The following is a 27,139-nucleotide window of genomic DNA, read 5'->3' on the forward strand; positions in this document are numbered from 1 at the left end:
TCATCTTTAAGTTGAGGGTATTTTGATCCTTATCGGGCACTGTTTAGAAATTTTAAGAGACCAAAAGAATTTGGACAAAATCACTTATATGTGTATTAAAGAAGTCAAAAGTGTCACGCCCTGACCTCAGAGAGCCTTTCCATTTCTCTATTTGGTTAGGTCAGGGTGTGATTAGGGTGGGCATTCTAGGTTTTCTGTTTCTATGTTGGTGTGTTTGATTCCCAATCGGAGGCAGCTGTCTATCATTGTCTCTGACTGGGAATCAGATATAAGTTGTCAGTTTCCTTTTGGGTTTTGTGGGATCTTGTCTTTGTTTGTTGCTTTATGCACGACTAGCATTACGGTCGGTTTGTGTTCATGGTTTTTCCCCCGGTGTTTCGTTTTCAAATAAAGAGAGAATGTACGCCTACCACGCTGCACCTTGGTCCGGTCATTTATCATCCGACGACGAGCGTAACAAAAAGGTTAGTATTTGGTCCCATATTCCTAACACCAATGACTACATCAAGATAGTGACTCTACAAAATTGTTGGATGCATTTGTTGTTTGCTTTGGTTGTGTTTCAGATTATTTTGTGCCCAATAGAAATTATTGTAATAACGTGGTGTCATTTTGGAGTCACTTTTGTTGTAAATAAGAAAACGGTATGTTTCTAAACATTTCTATATTAATGTGGATGCTGCCATGATTACGGAAAATCCTGAACGAATAGTGAATAATGTTGAATGAGAAAGCAGAGGCATAAATATCATAGCAGCCCCCCCAAAATAAATATTTAAAAAATTATAATAATTGTAACCTCTGCTGTTATTGTAATGGTCAGAGGTTAGGGGCTGTTATACAGTATTTGTGCTAGTTACTTTTCTTACAAACGTTTACATTTTGATTTTATAGGGCCCGTTCCAAATGGCACCCTATTCCCAATATAGTGTACTACTTCTGACTAGGGCCTATTGGGATCTGGATAAAAATATAGGAAATAGAGAGTCATTTGAAACATATTCATTGTCTATATTAACTAGTCTGGTGTAAAAGAAGGGTACTAAAACGTCAACAATAGACTGCAAATACTGTACAGCGACTGCTTTCTTGATGTTCAATACTGTACAAGATCATTATTAGAATGTCACCCCATCCTCCAACAACTACTGCAGTATCAGAACACCAATTGACTCCTAATCATCCTCCTTCAACAACTACTGTAGTACAAGAACATCAATCGAATCCTTGTCCTTCTTCAACAACTACTGTAGTACAAGAATACAAGAATATCAATCGACTCCTCCTCCTTCAACAACTACAGCAGTATAAGAATATCAATCGACGACACCTCCTCATCCTTCAACAAGTACTGCAGTATAGGAATAACAATTGACTCCTCTCTTCCTCCTCCTTCAACAACTAATGCAGTATAATAATACCAAAAGACTCCGCCTCTTCCTCATCCTTCAACAAATACTGCATTATAAGAAAATCGATAGACCCTGCCTCCTCCTTCTCTCTCTCCTTCAACAAGTACTGCAGTATAGGAATATCAATCGAATCCTCCTCCAACAACTACTGCAATGTAAGAATATAAATCAACTCTTCCTTCTCCTTCAACAAACTGCAGTAAAATAATATCAATCGACTCCGCCTTCTCCTTCCACAACTACTGTAGTATAGGAATATCAATCGACTCCGCCTTCTCGATCAACAACTACTGTAGTATAAGAATATTATTCGACTACGCCTCTTCCTCATCCTTCAACAACTACCGCAGTATAAGATTATCAATCGACTCTGCCTCCTCCTCCTCCAACAACTTCTACAGTATAAGAATATCAATTGACTCCGCCTCTCCCTCCTCCTTCAAGAACTACTACAGTATAAGAATACCAATCGCCTCCGCCTCCACCTTCAACAACTACAGCAGTGTAAGAATATCAATCGACTCTACCTCCTCCTCCTTCCACAACTACTGATATGTAAGAATATCAATCGACTCCGCCTCCTCCTTCTCCTTCCACAACTACTGCAGTAAAATAATATCAATCGACTCCGCATTTCAACAACGACTGTAACGTAAGTATATCAATCAACTCCAGGGCTTTCTCCTATAGAGCTCCATTTTTATGGAACGGTCTGCCTACCCATGTGAGAGACGCAAACTCAGTCTCAACCTTTAAGTCTTTACTGAAGACTCATCTCTTCACTGGGTCATATGATTGAGTGTAGTCTGGCCCAGGAGTGTGAAGGTGAACGGAAAGGCTCTGGAGCAACGAACCGCCCTTGCTGTCTCTGCCTGGCCAGTTCCCCTCTTTCCACTGGGATTCTCTGCCTCTAACCCTATTACAGGGGATGAGTCACTGGCTTACTGGTGCTATTTCATGCCGTCCCTAGGAGGGGTGCGTCACTTGAGTGGGTTGAGTCACTGTTGTGATCTTCCTGTCTGGGTTGCGCCGTGGCGGAGATCTTTGTGGGCTGTACTCGGCCTTGTCTCAGGATGGTAAGTTGGTGGCTGAAGATATCCCTCTAGTGGGTGGGGTTATATCCTTCCTGTTTGGCACTGTCCGGGTGTATCATCAGATGGGGCCACAGTGTCTCCTGACCCCTCCTGTCTCAGCCTCCAGTATTTATGCTGCAGTAGTTTGTGTCGGGGTGCTAGGGTCAGTTTGTTATATCTGGAGTACTTCTCCTGTCTTATCCGGTGTCCTGTGTGAATTTAAGTATGCTCTCTCTAATTCTCTTTCTTTCTCTCTCTCGGAGGACCTGAGCCCTACGACCATGCCTCAGGACTACCTGGCCTGATGACTCCTTGCTGTCCCCAGTCCACCTGGTCATGCTGCTGCTCCAGTTTCAACTGTTCTGCCTGCGGCTATGGAACCCTGACCTGTTCACCGGACATGCTACCTGTCCCAGACCTGCTGTTTTCAACTCTAGATACAGCAGGAATGGTAGAGATACTGACATTTACTCCTGAGGTGCTGACTTGCTGCACCCGCGACAACTACTGTGATTATTATTATTTGACCATGCTGGTCATTTGAACATCTTGGCCATGTTCTGTTATAATCTCCACCCAGCACAGCCAGAAGAGGACTGGCCACCCCTTATAGCCTGGTTCCTCTCAAGGTTTCTTCCTAGGTTTTGGCCTTTCTAGGGAGTTTTTCCTAGCCACCGTGCTTCTACACCTGCATTGCTTGTTGTTTGGGGTTTTAGGCTAGGTTTCTGTACAGCACTTTGAGATATCAGCTGATGTAAGAAGGGCTATATAAATACATTTGATTTGACTCCGCATCGTCCTTCTCGATCAACATCTACTCCAGTATAAGAATATCAATTGACTCCTCCTCCAACAACTACTGAGGTATGAGAATATCAATCGACTCCTCCTCCTCCTTCAACAACTACTATAGTATAAGAATATCAATCGACTCCTCCTCCTCCTTCAACAACTACTATAGTATAAGAATATCAATCGACTCCTTCTTCTCCTTCCACAACTACTGCAATATAAGAATACCAATCGCCTCCGCCTCCCCCTTCTCCTTCAACAACTACTGCAGTATAAGTATACCAATCGACTCCGCTTCCTCCTCCCCCTTCAACAACTACTGCAGTATAGGAATATCAATCGACACCGCCTCCTCCTCATCCTTCAACAACTACTGCAGTATAAGTATACCAATCGACTCCGCTTCCTTCTCCTTCAACTACTGCAGTATAGGAATATCAATCGACACCGCCTCCTCCTCATCCTTCAACAACTACTGCAGTATAGGAATATCAATCGACACCGCCTCCTCCTCATCCTTCAACAACTACTGCAGTATAAGTATACCAATCGACTCCGCTTCCTCCTCCCCCTTCAACAACTACTGCAGTATAGGAATATCAATCGACTCCGTCGCCTCATCTTCCAACACACCAACTACAAAATTCCCTTTGAAAGCAAGACCAATTAAAGTTACTTTGACATGTCATTAGAAACACCAACCTAACATTTTGTTTTCAAACTATCCTCCCTTGAAATGTTGAAACATTTGTGGGAAAGAGCATTGCTTAAAAAGTGAGTGAGTGAGTTAGTGTGAGTGAACGAGTGAGGTGCACAGGTAAGCGAGAGAAAGTAGGACTTCATTGGTGTGCATTGTGTACGGTGTCCATATTAGGAGTCCCAAGGAGTCAGTGAGGCGATCTTAATGCTGCCCCCCTTACCTTGAGTGCGTCCTGGGTGTCGTCCAGACAGTAGACTCTAATGTGGTACTCCAGTGTGGTGCTTGACACAGGGCCGAAGATGGCCAGTTTGAGGCGCTTGGCGGCAGCCTTGCTGACGGACTGGCCCACCAGGCAGTAGGTCCCCAGGGTCTCTGTCAGTAGATGACATGCCTCCTCATCCATCTGGATGTAGCAGGGTGTGGTGAAGTTCTCCTCCCCGACCACTACCACGTCCTGTTTGGGACACACACACGGTTATTGTATGATGAGAGACTGGGCATATTTAATTCCCCTGATAGAATTTCAACTCTTCAGAGAAACCCTTGTCCATACAGCGTGTGTGTGTGTGTGTGTGTGTGTGTGTGTGTGTGTGTGTGTGTGTGTGTGTGCGTGCGCACAAACAGCACACACTGGCCAAGTCTGACCTCTCCTCTAAGTCTCCTCTTTCTTGTCCCATAACTCTGTTTACCCACACTGTGATCCTCTACCTTCTTTTATCTATAATCCTTATCCTGATGCCTACAGTACACCAGCCACACACAAGCATTCCCTTTCCTGCTATTATGAGGGGAGAAAAACAGGAATTAAAAGCCTTTGCAGTAAGCTTGGCCGTTAAACAGTACAACAGCAACATTAAAGCTAGTCTTTAGCCTCTGTAATAGGACCTCAGAGAAAGCACCAGTCATATAATGAGAGAATAGCAAGGCAAAGGGTGGGGTACAATACTGTATTGAAGGCTAGACTGGATGGCTGTTCACTTCCATTGAAACTACAGTTAACCAATGGGCTGTAGCATGGATATGTACGGATTTTAACGGCTTCAGAATTCTCCTGGTGATGTGGTATTAAAACGTATAGTAAAAAATTAAGCATAAAGGTCCATCGATAAACTAGTGTCCTGTCCAGGAGGTGTACTGGTACATCAAGCTGCCTCACACGACACAGACAGGAGATAACCTAGCGTCCTGTCCAGGAGGTGTACTGGTACATCAAGCTGTCTGTCTCACTACAGAAACAGGAGTTAGACTAGCGTCCTGTCCAGGAGGTGTACTGGTACATCAAGCTGCCTGTCTCACTACAGAAACAGGAGATAGACTAGCGTCCTTTCCAGGGGGTGAACCTTCGTCCCAGCCTGAGGTCTTGATCGCTCTGGAGCAGGTTTTCATCAAGGATCTCTGTAATTTTGCTCCTTTCCTCTTTCCATCGATCCTGAATAGTCTCTTTACATTTCATTTGAGCTACACCGCAGATCTTCTGCGATACGGATTGAATCGAGCCCTCAAGTTGTCTTTTTTCATTCGACTTTTGTATCGGAGTTGTTGCTCCTTTCCACCACCCCCGTCATCATTTGAAGGATGGTATATCTATAGTCTGGAAGAGGACACATTATTATAGATCAACTCAGGTCCTTTTTCTGAAATGACTATTGAGCTCCAAATCACACCTTATCTGGAGTTATGTGCCTTTTGATGAGCCGTATCAATACGAGGTTGTAGAAAACCAATATTGTGTGAATCGGTTATTGCTTCTAACCACAGCTGTGATTCTTCCCAGAATATAGCTGACAGGCTGTGTTCAACTCTATGGCTGTGTCCAACTCCATGGATAGCATTCTGATCTGTGGCTCAATAAACCTAAGCACACACCCACCCACACACACACTGCATGCATAATTGTGGGCAGACATTGTGTTTCTGTGCGATAACAACAGTGACGCCTGCAGACAGTCTTATCACAAACAGTACCAACACACCACCAATACAGGACCAGGTGGGCCTTTATCACACACACACACCACTCCTCAGAGGTAGTCTGCTCACGCTGTGAGAGAGGGAGGGAAGGAGGGAGGGATGGAGAGAAAGGAGGGAGGGATGGAGAGAGAGGGAGGGAGGGAATAGAGGGAGGGATGGATGGAACAGAGGGAGGGATGGATGGAACAGAGGGAGGGATGGATGGAACAGAGGGAGGGATGGATAGAACAGAGGGAGGGAAGGATAGAAAGGAGGGAGGGATGGAGAGAGGAGGGAGGGAGGGATGGAGAGAGGAGGGAGGGAGGGAGGGAGGGATGGAACAGAGGGAGGGATGGATAGAACAGAGGAAGGGATGGATGCAAGGGAGGGATGGATGGAACAGAGGGAGGGATGAGAGAAAGGAGAGGGAGAGAAAGTAGGGAGGGAAGGGAGGGAGGGATGGATGGAACAGAGGGAGGGATAGAGAGAAAGGAGGGAGGGAGGGATGGAGAGAAAGGAGGGAGGGAGGGAGGGAGGGAGGGAGGGATGGAGAGGGGGGAACAGAGGGATGGATGGAAGGAACAGAGGGAGGGATGGATGGAAGGGATGGATGGAACAGAGGGAGGGATGGAGAGAAAGGAGAGAGAGAGAAAGTAGGGAGGGAAGGGAGGGAGGAAGGGATGGAACAGAGGGATGGAACATAGTTAGGGAACGGGGGATGGATGGAACAGAGGGGGATGGATGGAACAGCGGGAGGAAGGGATGGAACAGAGGGAGGAAGGGATGGAACAGAGGGAGGAAGGGATGGAACAGAGGGAGGAAGGGATGGAACAGATGGGGAGGGGAAGGGATGGAACAGAGGGAGGAAGGGATGGAACAGAGGAAGGAAGGGATGGAACAGAGGAAGGAAGGGAAGGGGGAGGAAGGGATGGAACAGAGGGAGGAAGGGATGGAACAGAGGGAGGAAGGGATGGAACAGAGGGAGGAAGGGAGAGATGTAACCGAGGGTGAAAGAGAGGGATGGAACAGATGGAGGGAGGGATGGAACAGAGGGATGAAACAGAGGGGTGGAACTGGAGCAAATTCCTTGTGCTAACAGGTTTTCAACCATCCTGCTGGTCTAATTGAGTTTGGGTGCTGTGTTTACAGAGCCCTGCCAAGCGTGGCCCAGTCTGTCTTCTCCCCCTGCCATCACTACACTTATCCCATTCTACAAGCACGTGTCTGCGTCCCAAATGGTACCCTGTATAGTCCCCTACCTCTGACCAGAGCCTGTATAGTCCCCTACCTCTGACCAGAGCCTGTATAGTCCCCTACCTCTGACCAGAGCCTGTATAGTCCCCTACCTCTGACCAGAGCCTGTATGGAAGAGGATGCTATTTGGGACACACACTGTCTTTATGTCGATATATTGGCATGGGGGACCTCTGCAGTTCCTCCTACCCAGGAGACATGTCTGTTCCCCCAGACTATATATTCTGTATACAATTCAACACTATGACTTCCTTGTCAACAGCAGGTACAGTATACACACACATGGTATATTTAACCTGACAAAGCTTCATAACAAAGCATGAATATTGATGAATTTTGGTGCAAGCATGAATATTTCAGTTGTATTCTTCAATGACTCACTACAGTGACAGTCCCACCCTCTCAGCTATAGGTCGTGATCCCCTGCTCAGACGTTGCATGCATCAACCAATGGTCGCGTGCGATGTCATCGACTGTGCAGTCAGGCACCAGGTTGCTGATACATGTGGTTAGCTGAAACGTAGTGTAAAAGCTGGCATACATCTGAGCAGGGGAACATGACCTGTGGTTTATAAATAAGCCTGACCATTACAGCTACCGTTCTCACCTCCCATTGGCCCTGATTCAGCTGGTTCTTCAACTGGATCTGCCAGTCGTCTCCGTCGGCCTCGGCACAGTGATGAATGGTGAGGATGACTGGGCGGGTCAGGAGGGCCCCTGGGGGACCACAGCTCACCACGGGGCTCAACACTGTCTGAACATCCTCTACCGGTGGCCTAGAGAGCGAGAGAAGGAGAGAGAGAGATTTTAAAATGCTCCTTTCAGGACAAAATGTATTGTCACTGTAGTAAACTTTTTTTTTTTACAGAACCTCAACTGATGTTTGCAGATGTGTGAATTTCCTTTGGTTACCGAATTACAGTGCATTCGGAAGGTATTCAGACCGCTTGACTTTTTCCTCATTTTGTTATGTTTACAAACTTATTGTAAAATGGATTAAATCGTTTTTTCCCCTCATCTACACACATTATCCCATAATGACAAAGCAAAAAACAAACAGAAAATGGAAATACAACATTAACATAAGTATTTACTCCGTCATTTGTTGAAGCACATTTGGCAGTGATTACAGCCTCCAGTCTTCTTGGGTATGATACTACAAGCTTGGCACACCTCTATTTGGGGAGTTTCTCCTATTCTTCTCTGCAAATCCTCTCAAGCTCTGTCAGATTGGACGGGGAGCGTCGCTGCACAGCTATTTTCAGGTGTCTCTAGAGATGTTTGACCGGGTTCAAGTCTGGGCTCTGGCTGGGCCACTCAAGGACATTCAGAGACTTGTCCCGAAGCCACTCCTGCTTTGTCTTGGCTGTGTGCTTAAGGTTATTGTCCTGTTGGAAGGTGAACCTTCCCCGGGCAAGGAGGCATGAGGCTACCAAGAAGCCAATGGCGACTTTGGAGGAGGCAAAGACAGGTCAATGTGTGCATGTGACCAATATGTCACAAGCCTTTTCCACAAATCTGGCCTCTATGTGGCAAGAAAAAAAAAACACTCCTGAAAAAAAAAGCCACTATCAAGTCTCGGTTGAAGCTTTGCCAAAAATCACATTGTAGATTCCGAAGCCAAGTGACAAAAGGTGCTGTGGTCAGATGAGACCAAAATTGACTTTTTTGTCCTGAACGTAAAACGATATTTCTGTCAAAAACCCAATATATTTTTCCATCCAAAGAACACCATGCCTACAGTAAAGCATGGCGGTGGCAGCGCCCTGTTGTGGGGGGTTTCTCTTCGGCAGGGACTGGATAGGATAGAAGGGGAAATGGAAAGTGCAAAATACCGACAGATTCTTGTCCTTGAGTGGCCGAGTCAGAGCCCCGACGTAAATCCCATCAACAATCGGTGGAATGACTTGAAGAGTGTAGTCCATAAACGGTCACCCTGCAATTTGACTGAGCTTCAACAATTCTGCAAGGAAGAATGGGCAAATATTGCACAGTCCAGGTGTGCAAAGTTAGTAGAGATGTATTCAAAGAGACTCGTGGCTGTAATTCAAGGTGGTTCCACCAATTATTAACTCAGGGGGGTGTTCACTTATCCAAATAGGGTATTTCTTTTCTTTTCACTTGGATATTGTGGGTTACTGTCTGTAAAGAAAGTCTGATTTGATGTGTTTTCGTTTCAGGCTGTAAGGCAACAAAAGATGAACATGTTGAAAGGTGACTTCCTGTAGACAGTTGTGTGTTTTTCCAAATCATGTCCAATCTATTGAATTTACCACAGGTGGACACCAATCAAGTTGTAGAAACATCTCTAGGATGCACCTGAGCTCAATGTCAAGTCTCATAGCAAAGGGTCTGAATATTTATGTAAATAAGGAACCTGGTTTTTATTTTTAATACATTTGCAAACATTTCTACAAACCCGTTTTCTGTTTGTCATTATGGGGTGTAGATTGATGAGGAAAATATATCATTTAATACATTTTAGAATAAGGCAGTAAGGTAACCAAATGTGGAAAAGGTCAAGGGGTCTGAATACTTTCCAAATGCACTGTACACACACAGCACTTTTTCTATTACATTTCTCTTGAGTAGTGGACAAAATGTCTCAAATATGATTGGTACTGAAAATCTGTATTTTATCTGGGTAATACTGGGACTGGTATCATTGGCGGTGGGTAAGAATACAAGGGTTTAGCTGGTATTGAGCTGCTTATTGGTTGAAGATGGGAGAGTAGAACACAAGGACAGGCAGGGAGGCAGGCTGACAGAACAGCCAGGCAGGAAGGCAGGCAGGCAGGCTGACAGAACAGGCTGATAGGAAGGCAGGCAGGCTGACAGAACAGGCTGATAGGAAGGCAGGCAGGCTGACAGAATAGGCTGACAGGAAGGCAGGCAGGCTGACAGAACAGGCTGACAGAAAGGCAGACAGGCTGACAGAACAGGCTGACAGGAAGACAGGCAGGCTGACAGAATAGGCTGACAGGAAGACAGGCAGGCTGACAGAACAGGCTGACAGAAAGGCAGACAGGCTGACAGAACAGGCTGACAGGAAGACAGGCAGGCTGACAGGAAGACAGGCAGGCTGACAGAACAGGCTGACAGGAAGGTAGGCAGGCTGACAGAACAGGCTGACAGGAAGGCAGGCAGGCTGACAGAATAGGCTGACAGAAGGCAGGCAGACTGACAGAACAGGCTGACAGGAAAGCAGGCAGGCTGACAGGAAGGCAGGCAGGCTGACAGAATAGGCTGATAGGAAGGCAGGCAGGCTGACAGAATAGGCTGACAGAATAGGCTGACAGGATGGCAGGCAGGCTGACAGAATAGGCTGATAGGAAGGCAGGCAGGCTGACAGAACAGGCTGACAGGAAGGCCCTGGTGCTGCTACTGATAATGGAGCTCACCTCATGCTGTCCTTCCTGTGCACCGTCACGTACATCTCATACACACGACCCTGAGGAACAGCACCCGCTGGCACCAGCAAGCTCACACCTGCAGGAGGGAGGGAGGAAGGAGGAGAGAGGGGGGGGGAGAAAGAGCGAGAGCGAGGAGAGAGAGGGAGAGAGAGCAATAGCGTGGAGAGAGAGGGAGAGAGAGCAATAGCGTGGAGAGAGAGGGAGATAGAGAGCGAGAACGCAGAGAGAGAGCAAGAGGAGCGAGAAAAAGTGAGAGAAGGAGATAGAGGGAGAGAGAGCGAGAGAAGGAGAGAGAGGGAGAGAGAAATCACAAGTCAGGTCAGTAAGTCACACCGCAGGCTGGACTCCTGAAAACAACACAGACTGGGCTGAGTGAGAGGCACACATCCACATCAACTATATACCCACACCCCCACATTAAATATCTCAAGTGGCCAACAAAACAGGACTCCTCTTGGTCCCAGTAGCCACTTATCAGGCTTTTAGCCTGTGTCTGTGATTTGGACTCATTTGGACACAAGGCTGTTTCCTATGTGACTGTTCCTCCTCTTGGTCCAAGTAGCCACTTATCAGGCTTTTAGCCTGTGTCTGATTTGCACTCATTTGGACACAGGGCTGTTTCCAATGTGACTGTTTACTGTGTTCAGTCGCTCCAGCAGGGAGTGAGGCTCTCATCCAATCACTAATTCCCCGGGTCGCTGTGGGGAGCACTCCAGAGGGTGACATTTGCACTGTTCCCCTGTGCCTCCAGCCAAACACTTACTACGATTAAATGGGAACTAAAGTGTCAGTGAGTGGGAACACAAGGAACACTCCAACCCAAGAAGAAAGGACACTAGTCTGTGGCATGTGTTGACAGAGCTGCACAGGAGAACAGAGGTTCAATTAAACCCTACATCAATACTGCTGGCCAGCTTGATCAGGCTCTTATGTGGAAGTATGACTGCATATCATTTACATTACGATGCTCTCGAACCTGTGTAGTAACGCTGTACTTATACCAAAATGTAACACATATTTAAGCAATAAGGCACGAGGGGGTGTGGTATACAACCAATATACCACGGCTAAGGGCTGTTCTTAGGCATGACACATTGCTGAGTGCCTGGACACAGCACTAAGCCATTGTATATTGGCCATATACCACAAACCTCAGAGGTGCCTTATTGCTATTATAAACTGGTTACCAACATAATTAGAGCTGTAAAAATGAATGTTTTGTCATACCTGTGGTATACGCTCAGATATACCATGACTGTCAGCCAATCAGCATTCAGGGCTCGAACCGCACAGTTTATAAATATACATAAAACATATTGTTACATAGCTCGTTAGTGATTGTCTTTTAACTGCATATAAAACAGCTGAATATTTTATTTTTTTAGTTAAAGGGACTTCATTCCACTTGTATTAAAAACAAGTACTGCCCAAACTTCATCACTAGGAGCAATTAACCAAATACTATGTCACAACAATGTTATTACCGTAGTAATTAGGCGACATTGCTACAACACAGGCAGAACAACCTCATGTAAAGTATTCTAGAACAGTTGTCTATGCCCGTTACAGGACATCCAATGTAACGCAATGAGTGTTCTCTCTTCTCTGTCCCCAGGGCAGGTCAAGGGAACAGCTCCCAAACTGCCTATCACTTACCCTGTGCCATTATAACATGACGAAAACTAACTCAAACACAACACTAAAGGGACAAACCGGATTGAATCATCACATTCATTGTGTTAAATCAACTCCAAGCCACAATCCCATTTACTTGGCCCTAATCGGAGCTAATACTCTAATGGCCCAGGCGTGGGCAGCCCCTAGGGACCCTCTATAAGTGGGCTGTACTTCATCTGCCCAAGGATCCACAGTCATGTATGTCTGAATCCCAAATGGAATCCCATGCATGAGGCATGAGCCTGGATCTGCCGCAGTTAGCGTTAGTGCTAGGACAAAAATAAAAAATAAAAGTGAAGCCCTTTGGGTCCTCAGAACCAGGACCAGGACCAGAACCAGGACTAGGTGTAACGGCTTTCTTCTATCTCCTCCTCGGACGAGGAGGTGTAGCTAGGATCGGACCAAAATGCGGCGTGACTATTGAGATTCATGTTTAATAAAAACAAAGTAAACACGAATCAATACAAAAACAATAAACGTAATGTGAAAACCGAAACAGCCTAAACTGGTGCAAACTAACACTAGACAGTTACAAGGACAATCACCCACAAAAACCAACACTAAACAGGCTACCTAAATATGGTTCCCAATCAGAGACAATGACTAACACCTGCCTCTGATTGAGAACCATATCAGGCCAAACATAGAACTAGACAAACTAGACATGTAACATAGAATGCCCACCCAGCTCACACCCTGACCAACCAAAACATAGAAACATACAAAGCAAACTATGGTCAGGGTGTGACACTAGGACCAGAACCAGAACCAGAACCAGGACTAAAACCAGAACCAAGACTAGAACCAGAACCAAAACCAGGACCAGAACCATGACTAGAACCAGGACTAGAACCATGACTAGGACTTGAAAAAGGACAAGAACCAGGACCAGAACCAGGACTAGAACCAGGACCAGGACTAGAACCAGGACCAGGAACAGAACCAGACCAGAACCAAGACCAGAACCAGGAAACACTGTTATGGTAAGTGATCAGGACAGACTATCAATAACATCCAATATAGTAGGCTACGTGAATGAGTCTACTAAGGTACAGTGAGCTGACGCAGTACTGGCAACATGGCAACTGTTACACCTCAGTCAGCTACAGTTACCTGTCAATGTGCTTCCCGAAACAGCGGCTGATTAGTTTGACATGTCTCCAGCCAGCTATCGGCTTTCATGTCATTCATTAAGCATGTTGCCATGTTCTCCATCTGCTGGCAAACCCGTCACTCCCTGTGAATTAGCTCTTCCATTCATCACCTCGGGATGGGGAGGAATTCCTCCCTGACACAGAGATTTATGTGGCAGTTTTTGACATTGCATTGAGAATGAATGGTGGTGCCATACAACCTTGCTGTCTGCCGCTGCTGAGAGCAGAGAATAGGTGTCAAAGAGGAGGTAACTCAGGTATGCATTTCGACTCTGTCAATCACCACACCCTCATCGGCAGACTCAACAGCCTTGGTTTCTCAAATGATTGCCTTGCCTGGTTCACCAACTACTTCTCTGATAGAGTTCAGTGTGTCAGTCTCTATGGGGGTGCCACAGGGTTCAATTCTTGGGCCGACTCTCTTCTCTGTATACATCAATGATGTCGCTCTTGCTGCTGGTGAGTCTCTGATCCCCCTCTACGCAGACGACACCATTCTGTATACTTCTGGCCCTTCTTTGAACACTGCATTAACAACCTCCTTCTGTGGCCTCCAACTGCTCTTAAATACAAGTAAAACTAAATGCATGCTCTTCAACCGATCGCTGCCTGCACCTGCCCGCCCGTCCAGCATCACTACTCTGGACGGTTCTGACTTAGAATATGTGGAAAGCTACAAATACCTAGGTGTCTGGTTAGACTATAAACTCTCTTTCCAGACTCACATCAAACATCTCCAATCCAAAGTTAAATCTAGAATTGGCTTCCTATTTCGCAACAAAGCATCCTTCACTCATGCTGCCAAACATACCCTAATAAAATTGACCATCCTACCGATCCTCGACATCCGCGATGTCATTTACAAAATAGTCTCCAATACCCTACTCAATAAATTGGATGTAGTCTATCACAGTGTCATCCGTTTTGTCACCAAAGCCTCATATACTACCCACCAATGCGACCTGTACGCTCTCGTTGGCTGGCCCTCGCTTCATACTCGTTGCCAAACCCACTGGCTCCAGGTCATCTACAAGACCCTGCTAGGTAAAATCCCCCCTTATCTCAGCTCGCTGGTCACCATAGCAGCACCCACCCGTAGCAGGCGCTCCAGCAGGTATAACTCACTGGTCACCCCCAAAGCCAATTCCTCCTTTGGCCACCTCTCCTTCCATTTCTCTGCTGGAGAATGACTGGAACGAACTACAAACATCTCTGAAACTGGAAACACTTATCTCCCTCACTAGCTTTAAGCACCAGCTGTCAGAGCAGCTCACAGATCACTGCACCTGTACATAGTCCATCTATAAATAGCCCAAACAACTACCTCTCCCCCTACTGTATTTATTTTTATTTTTTATTTTTTTGCACCCCAGTGTTTCTACTTTGCACATTCATCTACTGCAAATCTACCATTCCAGTGTTTTACTTGCTATATTGTTTTTACTTTGCCACCATGGCCTTTCTATTGCCTTTACCTCCCTTATCTCACCTCATTTGCTCACATCATATATAGACTTATTTTTCTACTGTATTATTGACTGTATGTTTGTTTTGCTCCATGTGTAACTCTGTGTTGTTGTATGTGTCGAACTGCATTTCTTTATCTTGGCCAGGTCGCAGTTGTAAATGAGAACTTGTTTTCAACTTGCCTACCTAGTTTAAATATAGGTGAAATAAATAAAAAATGATTTCAAATGCAGCCTGCTGACAATATCACCAACCTGAAACTCTGTCAACTCGCTGTCAATTCAATACTGTACTGAAACACTGTCAACTCGCTGTCAATTCAATACTGTACTGAAACACTGTCAACAAACTGTCAATTCAATACTGTACTGAAACACTGTCAACAAACTGTCAATTCAATACTGTACTGAAACACTGTCAACAAACTGTCAATTCAATAGGGTACTGAAACACTCAACAAACTGTCAATTCAATACTGTACTGAAACACTGTCAACAAACTGTCAATTCAATACTGTACTGAAACACTCAACAAACTGTCAATTCAATACTGTACTGAAACACTGTCAACAAACTGTCAATTCAATAGGGTACTGAAACACTGTCAACAAACTGTCAATTCAATACTGTACTGAAACACTGTCAACAAACTGTCAATTCAATAGGGTACTGAAACACTCAACAAACTGTCAATTCATTACAGAACTGAAACACTCAACAAACTGTCAATTCAATAGGGTATTGAAACACTGTCAACTCGCTGTCAATTCAATACTGTACTGAAACACTCAACAAACTATCAATTCATTACAGAACTGAAACACTCAACAAACTGTCAATTCAATAGGGTACTGAAACACTGTCAACTCGCTGTCAATTCAATACTGTACTGAAACACTCAACAAACTATCAATTCATTACAGAACTGAAACACTCAACAAACTGTCAATTCAATACTGTACTGAAACACTCAACAAACTGTCAATTCATTACAGAACTGAAACACTCAACAAACTGTCAATTCAATAGGGTACTGAAACACTGTCAACAAACTGTCAATTCAATACTGTACTGAAACACTGTCAACAAACTGAGAGAAAAAGTAAATGGCGTGTTTTTGTAGGCACTAACTCCGCCATGGTTCGTTGGACAAAGCCTATGAGGAAAATGAATGGCGTTTTGGGATGAACGCTGGAAATAAGGTCCCCGGTAAAAACAGGCTTATACATTTTGTTCTATGAGATAATCTTCATCGGCTAATGTCACTTTTTGGGGTATTTTGAAGAATTTATGTAATAACAAAAAACACAAAACTTCATTATCCATAAAGGTCATGTTAACGGACTGCTATTACCTCAGAACAAAACATAACGGCTTCATTATCCATAAAGGTCATGTTAACTGACTTCTATTACCTCAGAACAAAACATAACGGCTTCATTATCCATAAAGGTCATGTTAACGGACTGCTATTACCTCAGAACAAAACATAACGGCTTCATTATCCTTAAAGGTCATGTTAACTGACTTCTATTACCTCAGAACAAAACATAACGGCTTCATTATCCATAAAGGTCAAGTTAACTGACTGCTATTACCTCAGAACAAAACATAACGGCTTCATTATCCATAAAGGTCATGTTAACTGACTGCTATTAACTCAGAACAAAACACAACGGCTTCATTATCCATAAAGGTCATGTTAACGGACTGCTATTACCTCAGAACAAAACATAACGGCTTCATTATCCATAAAGGTCATGTTAACGGACTGCTATTACCTCAGAACAAAACATAACGGCTTCATTATCCATAAAGGTCATGTTAACGGACTGCTATTACCTCAGAACAAAACATAACGGCTTCATTATCCATAAAGGTCATGTTAATGGACTGCTATTACCTCAGAACATAAAGGTCATGTTAAACTATTACCTCAGAACAAAACATAACGGCTTCATTATCCATAAAGGTCATGTTAACGGACTGCTATTACCTCAGAACAAAACATAACGGCTAAAGGTCATGTTCATTATCAGAACAAAACATAAAGGCTTCATTATCATAAAGTTCATGTTAACGGACTGCTATTACCTCAGAACAAAACATAACGGCTTCATTATCCATAAAGGTCATGTAATGGACTGCTATTACCTCAGAACAAAACATGTTAACTGACTTCTATTACCTCAGAACAAAACATAACGGCTTCATTATCCATAAAGGTCATGTTAACTGACTGCTATTACCTCAGAACAAAACATAACGGCTTCATTATCCATAAAGGTCATGTTAACGGACTGCTATTACCTCAGAACAAAACATAACGGCTTCATTATCCATAAAGGTCATGTTAACTGGGCTGAGCTGTACTGGGCTGAGACACCTTACCTCTATAGATATCTAACCATACCACTCCAGTATCCCTGCACATTGTAAATATGGTATTGGCACCGACCCTGGAACTGACCTTGTATATAGCTACTGACCCTGGAACTGACCCTGTATATAGCTACTGACCCTGGAACTGACCCTGTATATAGCTACTGACCCTGGAACTGACCCTGTATATAGCTACTGACCCTGGAACTGACCCTGTATATAGCTACTGACCCTGGAACTGACCCTGTATATAGCTACTGACCCTGGAACCGTCCCTGTATATAGCTACTGACCCTGGAACTGACCCTGTATATAGCTACTGTCCCTATATATAACTACTGGCCCTGGAACTGACCCTGTATATAGCTACTGACCCTGGAACTGTCCCTGTATGTAACTACTGACCCTGGAACTGACCCTGTATATAGCTACTGACCCTGGAACTGTCCCTGTATGTAACTACTGACCCTGGAACTGACCCTGTATATAGCTACTGATCCTGGAACTGTCCCTGTATATAGCTACTGTCTCTGTATATAGCTACTGACCCTGGAACTGTCCCTGTATATAGCTACTGACCCTGGAACTGACCCTGTATATAGCTACTGACCCTGGAACTGACCCTGTATATAGCTACTGACCCTGGAACTGTCCCTGTATATAGCTACTGTCTCTGTATATAGCTACTGACCCTGGAACTGTCCCTGTATATAGCTACTGTCCCTGTATATAGCTACTGACCCTGGAACTGACCCTGTATATAGCTACTGATCCTGGAACTGTCCCTGTATATAGCTACTGACCCTGTATATAGCTACTGACCCTGAACTGTCCTGTATATAGCTACTGACCCTGGAACTGTCCCTGTATATAGCTACTGACCCTGTATATAGCTACTGACTGACCCTGTATATAGCTACTGACCCTGGAACTACTGACCCTGTATATAGCTACTGACCCTGTATATAACTACTGACCCTGTATATAACTACTGACCCTGTATATAGCTACTGACCCTGGAACTGACCCTGTATATAGCTACTGACCCTGTATATAGCTACTGACCCTGGAACTGACCCTGTATATAGCTACTGACCCTGAACTGTCCCTGTATATAGCTACTGACCCTGTATATAGCTACTGACCCTGGAACTGACCCTGTATATAGCTACTGACCCTGGAACTGACCCTGAGTATAGCTACTGACCCTGGAACTGACCCTGTATATAACTACTGACCCTGGAACTGACCCTGTATATAGCTACTGACCCTGGAACTGACCCTGTATATAGCTACTGACCCTGGAACTGACCCTGTATATAGCTACTGACCCTGTATATAACTGACCCTGTATATAGCTACTGACCCTGGAACTGCCCCTGTATATAGCTACTGACCCTGGAACTGACCCTGTATATAGCTACTGACCCTGTATATAGCTACTGACCCTGGAACTGACCCTGTATATAGCTACTGACCCTGGAACTGATATATAGCTACTGACCCTGGAACTGACCCTGTATATACTACTGACCCTGGAACTGACCCTGTATATAGCTACTGACCCTGGAACTGACCCTGTATATAGCTACTGACCCTGGAACTGTCCCTGTATATAGCTACTGACCCTGGAACTGACCCTGTATATAGCTACTGACCTGGAACTGACCCTGTATATAGCTACTGACCCTGGAACTGTCCCTGTATATAGCTACTGACCCTGTATATAGCTACTGACCCTGGAACTGACCCTGTATATAACTACTGACCCTATATAACTACTGACCCTGTATATAGCTACTGACCCTGGAACTGACCCTGTATATAACTACTGACCCTGGAACTGACCCTGTATATAACTACTGACCCTGGAACTGACCCTGTATATAGCTACTGACTGGAACTGCCCCTGTATATAACTACTGACCCTGGAACTGACCCTGTATATAACTACTGACCCTGGAACTGACCCTGTATATAGCTACTGACCCTGGAACTGACCCTGTATATAGCTACTGACCCTGTATATAGCTACTGACCCTGGAACTGACCCTGTATATAGCTACTGACCCTGGAACTGACCCTGTATATAGCTACTGACCCTGGAACTGACCCTGTATATAGCTACTGACCCTGTATATAACTACTGACCCTGGAACTGACCCTGTATATAGCTACTGACCCTGGAACTGTGACCCTGTATATAACTACTGACCCTGGAACTGACCCTGTATATATAGCTACTGACCCTGGAACTGTCCCTGTATATACTACTGACCCTGGAACTGACCCTGTATATAGCTACTGATCCTGGAACTGACCCTGTATATAGCTACTGACCCTGTATATAGCTACTGACCCTGGAACTGACCCTGTATATAGCTACTGACCCTGGAACTGACCCTGTATATAGCTACTGACCCTGTATATAGCTACTGACCCTGTATATAGCTACTGACCCTGGAACTGACCCTGTATATAGCTACTGACCCTGTATATAGCTACTGACCCTGGAACTGACCCTGTATATAGCTACTGACCCTGTATATAGCTACTGACCCTGAACCCTGGACCCTGGAACTGACCCTGTATATAGCTACTGACCCTGTATATAACTACTGACCCTGTATATAGCTACTGACCCTGTATATAGCTACTGACCCTGGAACTGTCCCTGTATATAGCTACTGACCCTGATACTGTCCCTGTATATAGCTACTGACCCTGTATATAGCTACTGACCCTGGAACTGTCCCTGTATATAGCTACTGACCCTGGAACTGACCCTGTATATAGCTACTGACCCTGTATATAGCTACTGACCCTGGAACTGACCCTGTATATAGCTACTGACCCTGGAACTGACCCTGTATATAACTACTGACCCTGGAACTGACCCTGTATATAGCTACTGACCCTGGAACTGACCCTGTATATAGCTACTGACCCTGTATATAGCTACTGACCCTGTAACTGACCCTGTATATAGCTACTGACCCTGTATATAACTACTGACCCTGTATATAGCTACTGACCCTGTATATAACTGACCCTGTATATAGCTACTGACCCTGTATATAGCTACTGACCCTGGAACTGACCCTGTATATAGCTACTGACCCTGAACTGACCCTGTATATAGCTACTGACCCTGTATAACTGACCCTGTATATAACTACTGACCCTGGAACTGACCCTGTATATAGCTACTGACCCTGGAACTGACCCTGTATATAGCTACTGACCCTGTATATAACTGACCCTGGAACCCTGTATATAGCTACTGACCCTGGAACTGACCCTGTATATAGCTACTGACCCCTATAACTGACCCTGTATATAGCTACTGACCCTGGAACTGTCCCTGTATATAGCTACTGACCCTGTATATAGCTACTGACCCTGGAACTGACCCTGAATAGCTACTGACCCTGTATATAGCTACTGACCCTGGAACTGCCCCTGTATATAGCTACTGACCCTGGAACTGCCCCTGTATATAACTACTGACCCTGGAACTGACCCTGTATATACTACTGACCCTGAACTGCCCCTGTATATAGCTACTGACCCTGGAACTGCCCCTGTATATAACTACTGACCCTGGAACTGACCCTGTATATAACTACTGACCCTGGAACTGTCCCTGTATATAGCTACTGACCCTGGAACTGTCCCTGTATATAGCTACTGACCCTGGAACTGACCCTGTATATAGCTACTGACCCTGGAACTGCCCCTGTATATAACTACTGACCCTGGAACTGCCCCTGTATATAACTACTGACCCTGGAACTGCCCCTGTATGTAGCTTACTTACTTTCTAGTGTTCTTCTTATTTATATTTCTCATGTGTTTTTGTTCTATTTGACTTTTTTTAATAAATGTTTTATTGTACAACTGCATTGTTGGGAAAGAGCAAGAAAAGGCATTTCACTAGTGCACGTTACAATAAACACTTGAAACAGGGCTTGATAAAATAGATTGGATTGATTGAGTACCTGAGTTGGGCACAATGAGGTGTCCTCCCTGGGAGTTGAAGGATCCTGCGGCGGTGCAGGAGGGGTCTCGGGTCCGAGCCAGGCTCTGGTTACGCAGGTTCATGTTCTCACTGTCCAGCAGGGACTGGGTGACCTTAGGGGACAGCTTGGAGGAGAAGTCAGACAGGTCTTCCGAAGGAGTGACCAGGCCAGAGGAGTTGTACACCTTGATCTTCAGGTTGGGCAGGGGGTCCAGAAGGGGCGAGTTGGTCATGGGGATCTTGTCGGACACGTCGTGCAGGGCGTAGACGGGGCCGCGGTACATGGCCGCAGCGTTGGTCAGGTCCGGTGGAGCAGTCAGCAAGTCAGCTGGGGGTCAGAGGTCAGCGATGATTGATAATACGTTTTGTCAAATTCCAAATTTACATTTAACAAAATGTGTTATTTAGACGTGTAAATCAATAACAAATTATGTTCACAATAATAACCTGGTTGATCAAGAGCAGACTGCATCAGGAATTCTGTACCACAGGTTTATATTTCGGGAATTATTGTCTCAAAATGTCTAATCACACAATGTGTCAAATGATTCAGTTACATTACATTACAAGACTTATTGGATGAGGCATTTTCTGTACAGGGGACTTTTATTAAGAGCCCCGACACTCGGTCTGAACATTAACACTGATTGCTAATTAATATGCAGCTCGTTAGCAGATACACCTGCCCTGAATGTGGCAGTTGATTGGGCTCTGGGTTAAAGTTTCCTCTAGGTACAGATCTAGGATTAGCTTCCCCTCCCCTAAATGCAAACATGAACCCTTACTGAACATCTCATCAAATGTCTACCCAGACTATTTGCATTGCCACCCGCCCCCCCACACCCTCTTCTACACCGCTACTACTCTCTGTTATTATCTATGCATAGTCACTTTAATAACTCTACCTACGTGTACATATTACCTCAATTACCTCGACACCGGTGCCCCAGCACATTGACTCTGTACCGATACCCCCTGTATATAGCCTCCACATTGACTCTGTACCGATACCCCCTGTATATAGCCTCCACATTGACTCTGTACCGATACCCCCTGTATATAGCCTCCACATTGACTCTGTACCGGTACCCCCTCTATATAGCCTCCACATTAACTCTGTACTGGTACCCCCTCTATATAGCCTCCGCATTAACTCTGTACTGGTACCCCCTCTATATAGCCTCCACATTAACTCTGTACCGGTCCCCCTGTATATAGCCTCCACATTGACTCTGTACTGGTACCCCCTCTATATAGCCTCCACATTGACTCTGTACTGGTACCCCCTCTATATAGCCTCCACATTGACTCTGTACCAGTACCCCCTCTATATAGCCTCCACATTGACTCTGTACTGGTACCCCCTCTATATAGCCTCCACATTGACTCTGTACTGGTACCCCCTCTATATAGCCTCCACATTGACTCTGTACTGGTACCCCCTCTATATAGCCCCACTATTGTTATTTACTGCAGCTCTTTAATTATTTGTTGTTCTTATCTCTTACTTTTTTTGTAGGTATTTTCTTAAAACTGCATTGTTGGTTAAGGGCTTGTAAGTAGGCATTTCACTGTAAGGTCTACTACACCTGTTGTATTCGGCGCATGTGACAAATAACATTTGATTTGATTTGATTTAGCGGTGAAAATGCTAAACGGACCTAAGATCAGTGTCTAGGGGCAACTTCACCGTACACCGTTAAACCTGAAAAAGCAGAGCCTCCATAAGAGGGCATCATTTATCTACCTCACCTGTGGTACAGTATATCCATAAGAGGGCTTCCATCATTTATCTACCTCACCTGTGGTACAGTATATCCATAAGAGGGCATCATTTATCTACCTCACCTGTGGTACAGTATATCCATAAGAGGGCTTCCATCATTTATCTACCTCACCTGTGGTACAGTATATCCATAAGAGGGCATCATTTATCTACCTCACCTGTGGTACAGTATATCCATAAGAGGACTTCCATCATTTATCTACCTCACCTGTGGTACAGTATATCCATAAGAGGGCATCATTTATCTACCTCACCTGTGGTACAGTATATCCATAAGAGGACTTCCATCATTTATCTACCTCACCTGTGGTACAGTATATCCATAAGAGGGCATCATTTATCTACCTCACCTGTGGTAACAGTATATGGAACAAACTTGCAGGTTCAACATATTTGTTTTCATTGAAATACAATAGTTGCTCTTGAATGAGATTGCCTAACTCAGTGGAACCAATGGAATTGTCCCAAAGGTGCAAACTCCGACCATGAGGCACTACAGAGACTTGATGAAACCAGGTATGATGAAACCAGGTATGATCTCATCATACCTGAACATTCGTTAAACATCAATTCCTTTGTCTGAGTCTGTTAGTGTATGGTTCCATCCATCATCTTTGGCAAGATACGGACAAAAGACGCTGGGAATGTACCAAATAGCACCCTATTCCCTATGTAGTGCACTGCTTCCATATGCACCCTGGTGAAAAGTAGTACACTGCATAGGGAATAGGGTGCCATTTGGGACGTACCAGTTAATAATCCTGTTTCCATCCACAGTAGGAGCTCGTCCACTACTTTAGTTTGTTTGTGAAACCCTGCACACCGATCTGACCCTCACCATCCCTCCCCTCCTCCCTCTCTTACTCTCCTTCCTCACCACCCCTCCCTCACCATCCTTCCCTCACCAGCCCTCTCCTCCTCCCTCCCTTACTCTCCTCACTCACTATCCCTCCCTCACCATCCCTCCACTCCACTCCACTCCTCCCTCCCTTACTCTCCTCCCTCACCAGCCCTCACCTCCTCTCTCCCTTACTCTCCTCCCTCACCATCCCTCTCCTCCCTCACAATCCCTCCCCTCCTCCCTCCCTTACTCTCCTCCCTCCCTCACCATCCCTCCCCTCCCTTTCTCTCATCCCTCCCTTCCTCTCCTCCCTCACCATCCCTCCCCTCCCTTCCTCTCTCACCTCAACTCCTCCCTTGTTTCCTTCCTCGCTCTCTCGTTCCTCCCTCATTTCCTCCCTCAATATCCCTCCCTTCTGTCCTCTTCTTCCCCATCACTCTGTCTCTGTCCTCTTCTTCACTATCACTCTGTCTCTGTACTCTTCCAGCCAGCTCATCTTTCCGCCAATTCACACCCACTGAAATGTAATTAACAGGCAACAGACTGCCAAAAGCTTGATGGAAGAGGAAGGCGAAAACGGAATTCTTTATTAATATTAACCTGAGATGAGCCTTCACTAGAGGATTGACATCCTGATGGTCTGCTGATGAAATGTCACCCGGCGCTCAAACACACACACACAATACGCTTCCGACCAAATTGCATTCCATCTCAGATCTCCACTTTTCATTCACACTCTGATTTGAATGTTAATCCGGCCTCTGTCTTCTTCTTCTCTCACCGTAAGAGACCAGGCAGGCAACCAGCAGGGAAAGTTCACAGCGGTGGACTACAGATGCTTCAGTCTAGACGTAAAGGCCACCTTTAGACCAGTGGGAGGGTGAGGGGGAGTCTGGGATTAATAACACAAAGCTGCATGGCTGGTCTCCGACATCTTTTAAATCCTGATCTAATGAGAATTGCCTGTCACGCTGATGAAGGTCACTACTGGTGAGGTCTGGTGTTATCAAGTGTTGTCTGTACCGGTGAGGTTTGGTGTTATCACGTGTTGTCTATACCGGTGAGGTCTGGTGTTATTGTGTGTTGTCTGTACCGGTGAGGTTTCGTGTTATCAAGTGTTGTCTATACCGGTGAGGTTTGCTGTTATCAAGTGTTGTCTGTACCGGTGAGGTTTGGTGTTATTGTGTGTTGTCTGTACCGGTGAGGTTTGGTGTTATTGTGTGTTGTCTGTACCGGTGAGGTTTGGTGTTATTGTCACGCCTTGGTCTTAGTATTTTGTGTTTTCTTTAATTATTTGTTCAGGCCAGGGTGTGACATGGGTTTATTGTGTTGTCGTATTGGGGTTTTTGTAGGCATTGGGATTGTGGCTGATTAGGGGTGTGTCTAGCATAGGCTTGTCTGCCTGAGGCGGTTCTCAATCAGAGTCAGGTGATTCTCGTTGTCTCTGATTGGGAACCATATTTAGGTAGCCTGGGTTTCACTGTGTATTTTGTGGGTGATTGTTCCTGTCTCTGTGTAGTGTTCACCAGATTGGCTGTAATTAGGTTTTCACGTTTCGTTTGTTGTTTTTGTATTTATTTAGTTATTTCATGTATCGCTATTTTTTCATTAAAGAACATGAGTAACCACCACGCTGCATTTTGGTCCGACTCTCCTTCAACAGACAAACGCCGTTACAGAATCACCCACCACACCCGGACCGAGCGGCGTGGTAACAGGCAGCGACAGCAGGAGCAGCGAAAGGAGGAATGGACATGGGAAGACGTGTTGGATGGCAAAGGTTGTTACACTTGGGAGGAGATACTGGCCGGAAGAGATCGCCTCCCATGGGAACAGGTGGAGGCACTTAGGAGAGCAGAGGCAGCCGGAGATAAGAGCCGACGATACGAGGGAACACGGTTGGCAAGGAAGCCCGAAAAGCAGCCCAAAAAATTTATTGGGGGGGGGGCTCAGGGAGAGAGTGGCAGAGTCAGGAGTCAGACCTGAGCCAACTCTCCCTGTTAATCGTGAGGAGCAGCGATCAAAGGACTTCTGGACTTGGGAAGAGATATTGGACGGAAGAGGACCCTGGGCACAGCCTGGTGAATACCGACGCCCCAAAGAAGAACTGGAGGCGGCGAGAGCGGAGAGGCGCTGGTATGAAGAGGCAGCACGGCGACGCGGATGGAAGCCTGAGAGTCACCCCCAAAAATGTATTGGGGGGGGCTCACAGGGAGTATGGCGATGCCAGGTAGGAGACCTGCGCAAACTCCCTGTGCTTACCGGGGGGCTAAAGAGACCTGGCAGGCACCGTGTTATGCTAGTGAGCGCACGGTGTCTCCAGTGTGGGTGCATAGCCCGGTACGGTACATACCAGCTCTTCGTATTAGCCGGGCTAGAGTGGGCATCGAGCCAAGTAAGGTTGGGCAGGCTCGGTGCTCAAGAGCTCCAGTGCGCCTGCACGGTCCGGTCTATCCAGAGCCACCTCCACACACCAGTCCTCCGGTAGCAGCTCCCCGCACCAGGCTTCCTGTGCATGTCCTCGATCCAGTACCACCAGTTCCAGCACCACGCACCAGGCCTTCAGTGCGCCTCGCCTGTTCAGCACAGCCAGAGCCTTCCTTCCCTCTAGCGCTGCCGGAGCCTCCCGCCTGTTCAGCACAGCCAGAGCCATCCTTCTCTCTAGCGCTGTCGGAGCCTCCCGCCTGTTCAGGCGCAGCCAGCGTTTTCCTCCTCTCCTGCGCTGTCGGAGTCTCCCGCCTGTTCAGCGCTTCCAGAGCCTTCCTCCTCTACAGCGCTGCCGGAGCCTCCTGCCTGTTCAACGCAGCCAGAGCTGCCAGTCTGCATGGAGCAGCCAGAGCTGCCAGTCTGCATAGAGCTGCCAGTCTGCATAGAGCAGCCAGAGCTGCCAGTCTACATGGAGCAGCCAGAGCTGTCAGCCTGCATGGAGCAGCCTGAGCTGTCAGTCTGCATGGAGCAGGCAGAGCTGCCAGTCTGCATGGAGCAGTCTGAGCTGTCAGTCTGCATGGAGCAGCCTGAGCTGCCAGTTTGCATGGAGCAGCCAGAGCTGTCAGTCTGCATGGAGCAGCCAGAGCTGCCAGTCTGCATGGAGCAGCCAGAGCTGCCAGTCTGCATGGAGAAGCCAGAGCTGTCAGTCTGCATGGAGCAGCCAGAGCAGCTAGATTCGCCAGTCAGCCATGATCTTCCAGATCTGCCAGTCAACCAGACTCTTCCAGATC

The 27,139-nt window shown here is 46.0% G+C and overlaps 1 protein-coding gene across 2 annotated transcripts in view; it reads right to left on the bottom strand.

Annotated features, from left to right (window-relative positions):
- The window catches only part of LOC112248197 (netrin receptor UNC5C), a 346,978-nt gene that overhangs the window by 15,006 nt on the left and 304,833 nt on the right, over nucleotides 1-27,139 (bottom strand). For both annotated transcript variants that reach the window (XM_042320299.1, XM_042320300.1), the window contains 4 exons: nucleotides 21,275-21,622; nucleotides 10,583-10,670; nucleotides 7,789-7,957; nucleotides 4,198-4,431 (listed from right to left, as the gene is read on the bottom strand). In XM_042320299.1, coding sequence (XP_042176233.1) covers nucleotides 4,198-4,431; nucleotides 7,789-7,957; nucleotides 10,583-10,670; nucleotides 21,275-21,622 — 839 coding nt within the window. The remainder of the gene's footprint in view (nucleotides 1-4,197; nucleotides 4,432-7,788; nucleotides 7,958-10,582; nucleotides 10,671-21,274; nucleotides 21,623-27,139) is intronic.

The sequence above is a fragment of the Oncorhynchus tshawytscha genome, linkage group LG04 (assembly GCF_018296145.1).
Source record: "Oncorhynchus tshawytscha isolate Ot180627B linkage group LG04, Otsh_v2.0, whole genome shotgun sequence".
NCBI classification, from domain to species: domain Eukaryota; kingdom Metazoa; phylum Chordata; class Actinopteri; order Salmoniformes; family Salmonidae; genus Oncorhynchus; species Oncorhynchus tshawytscha.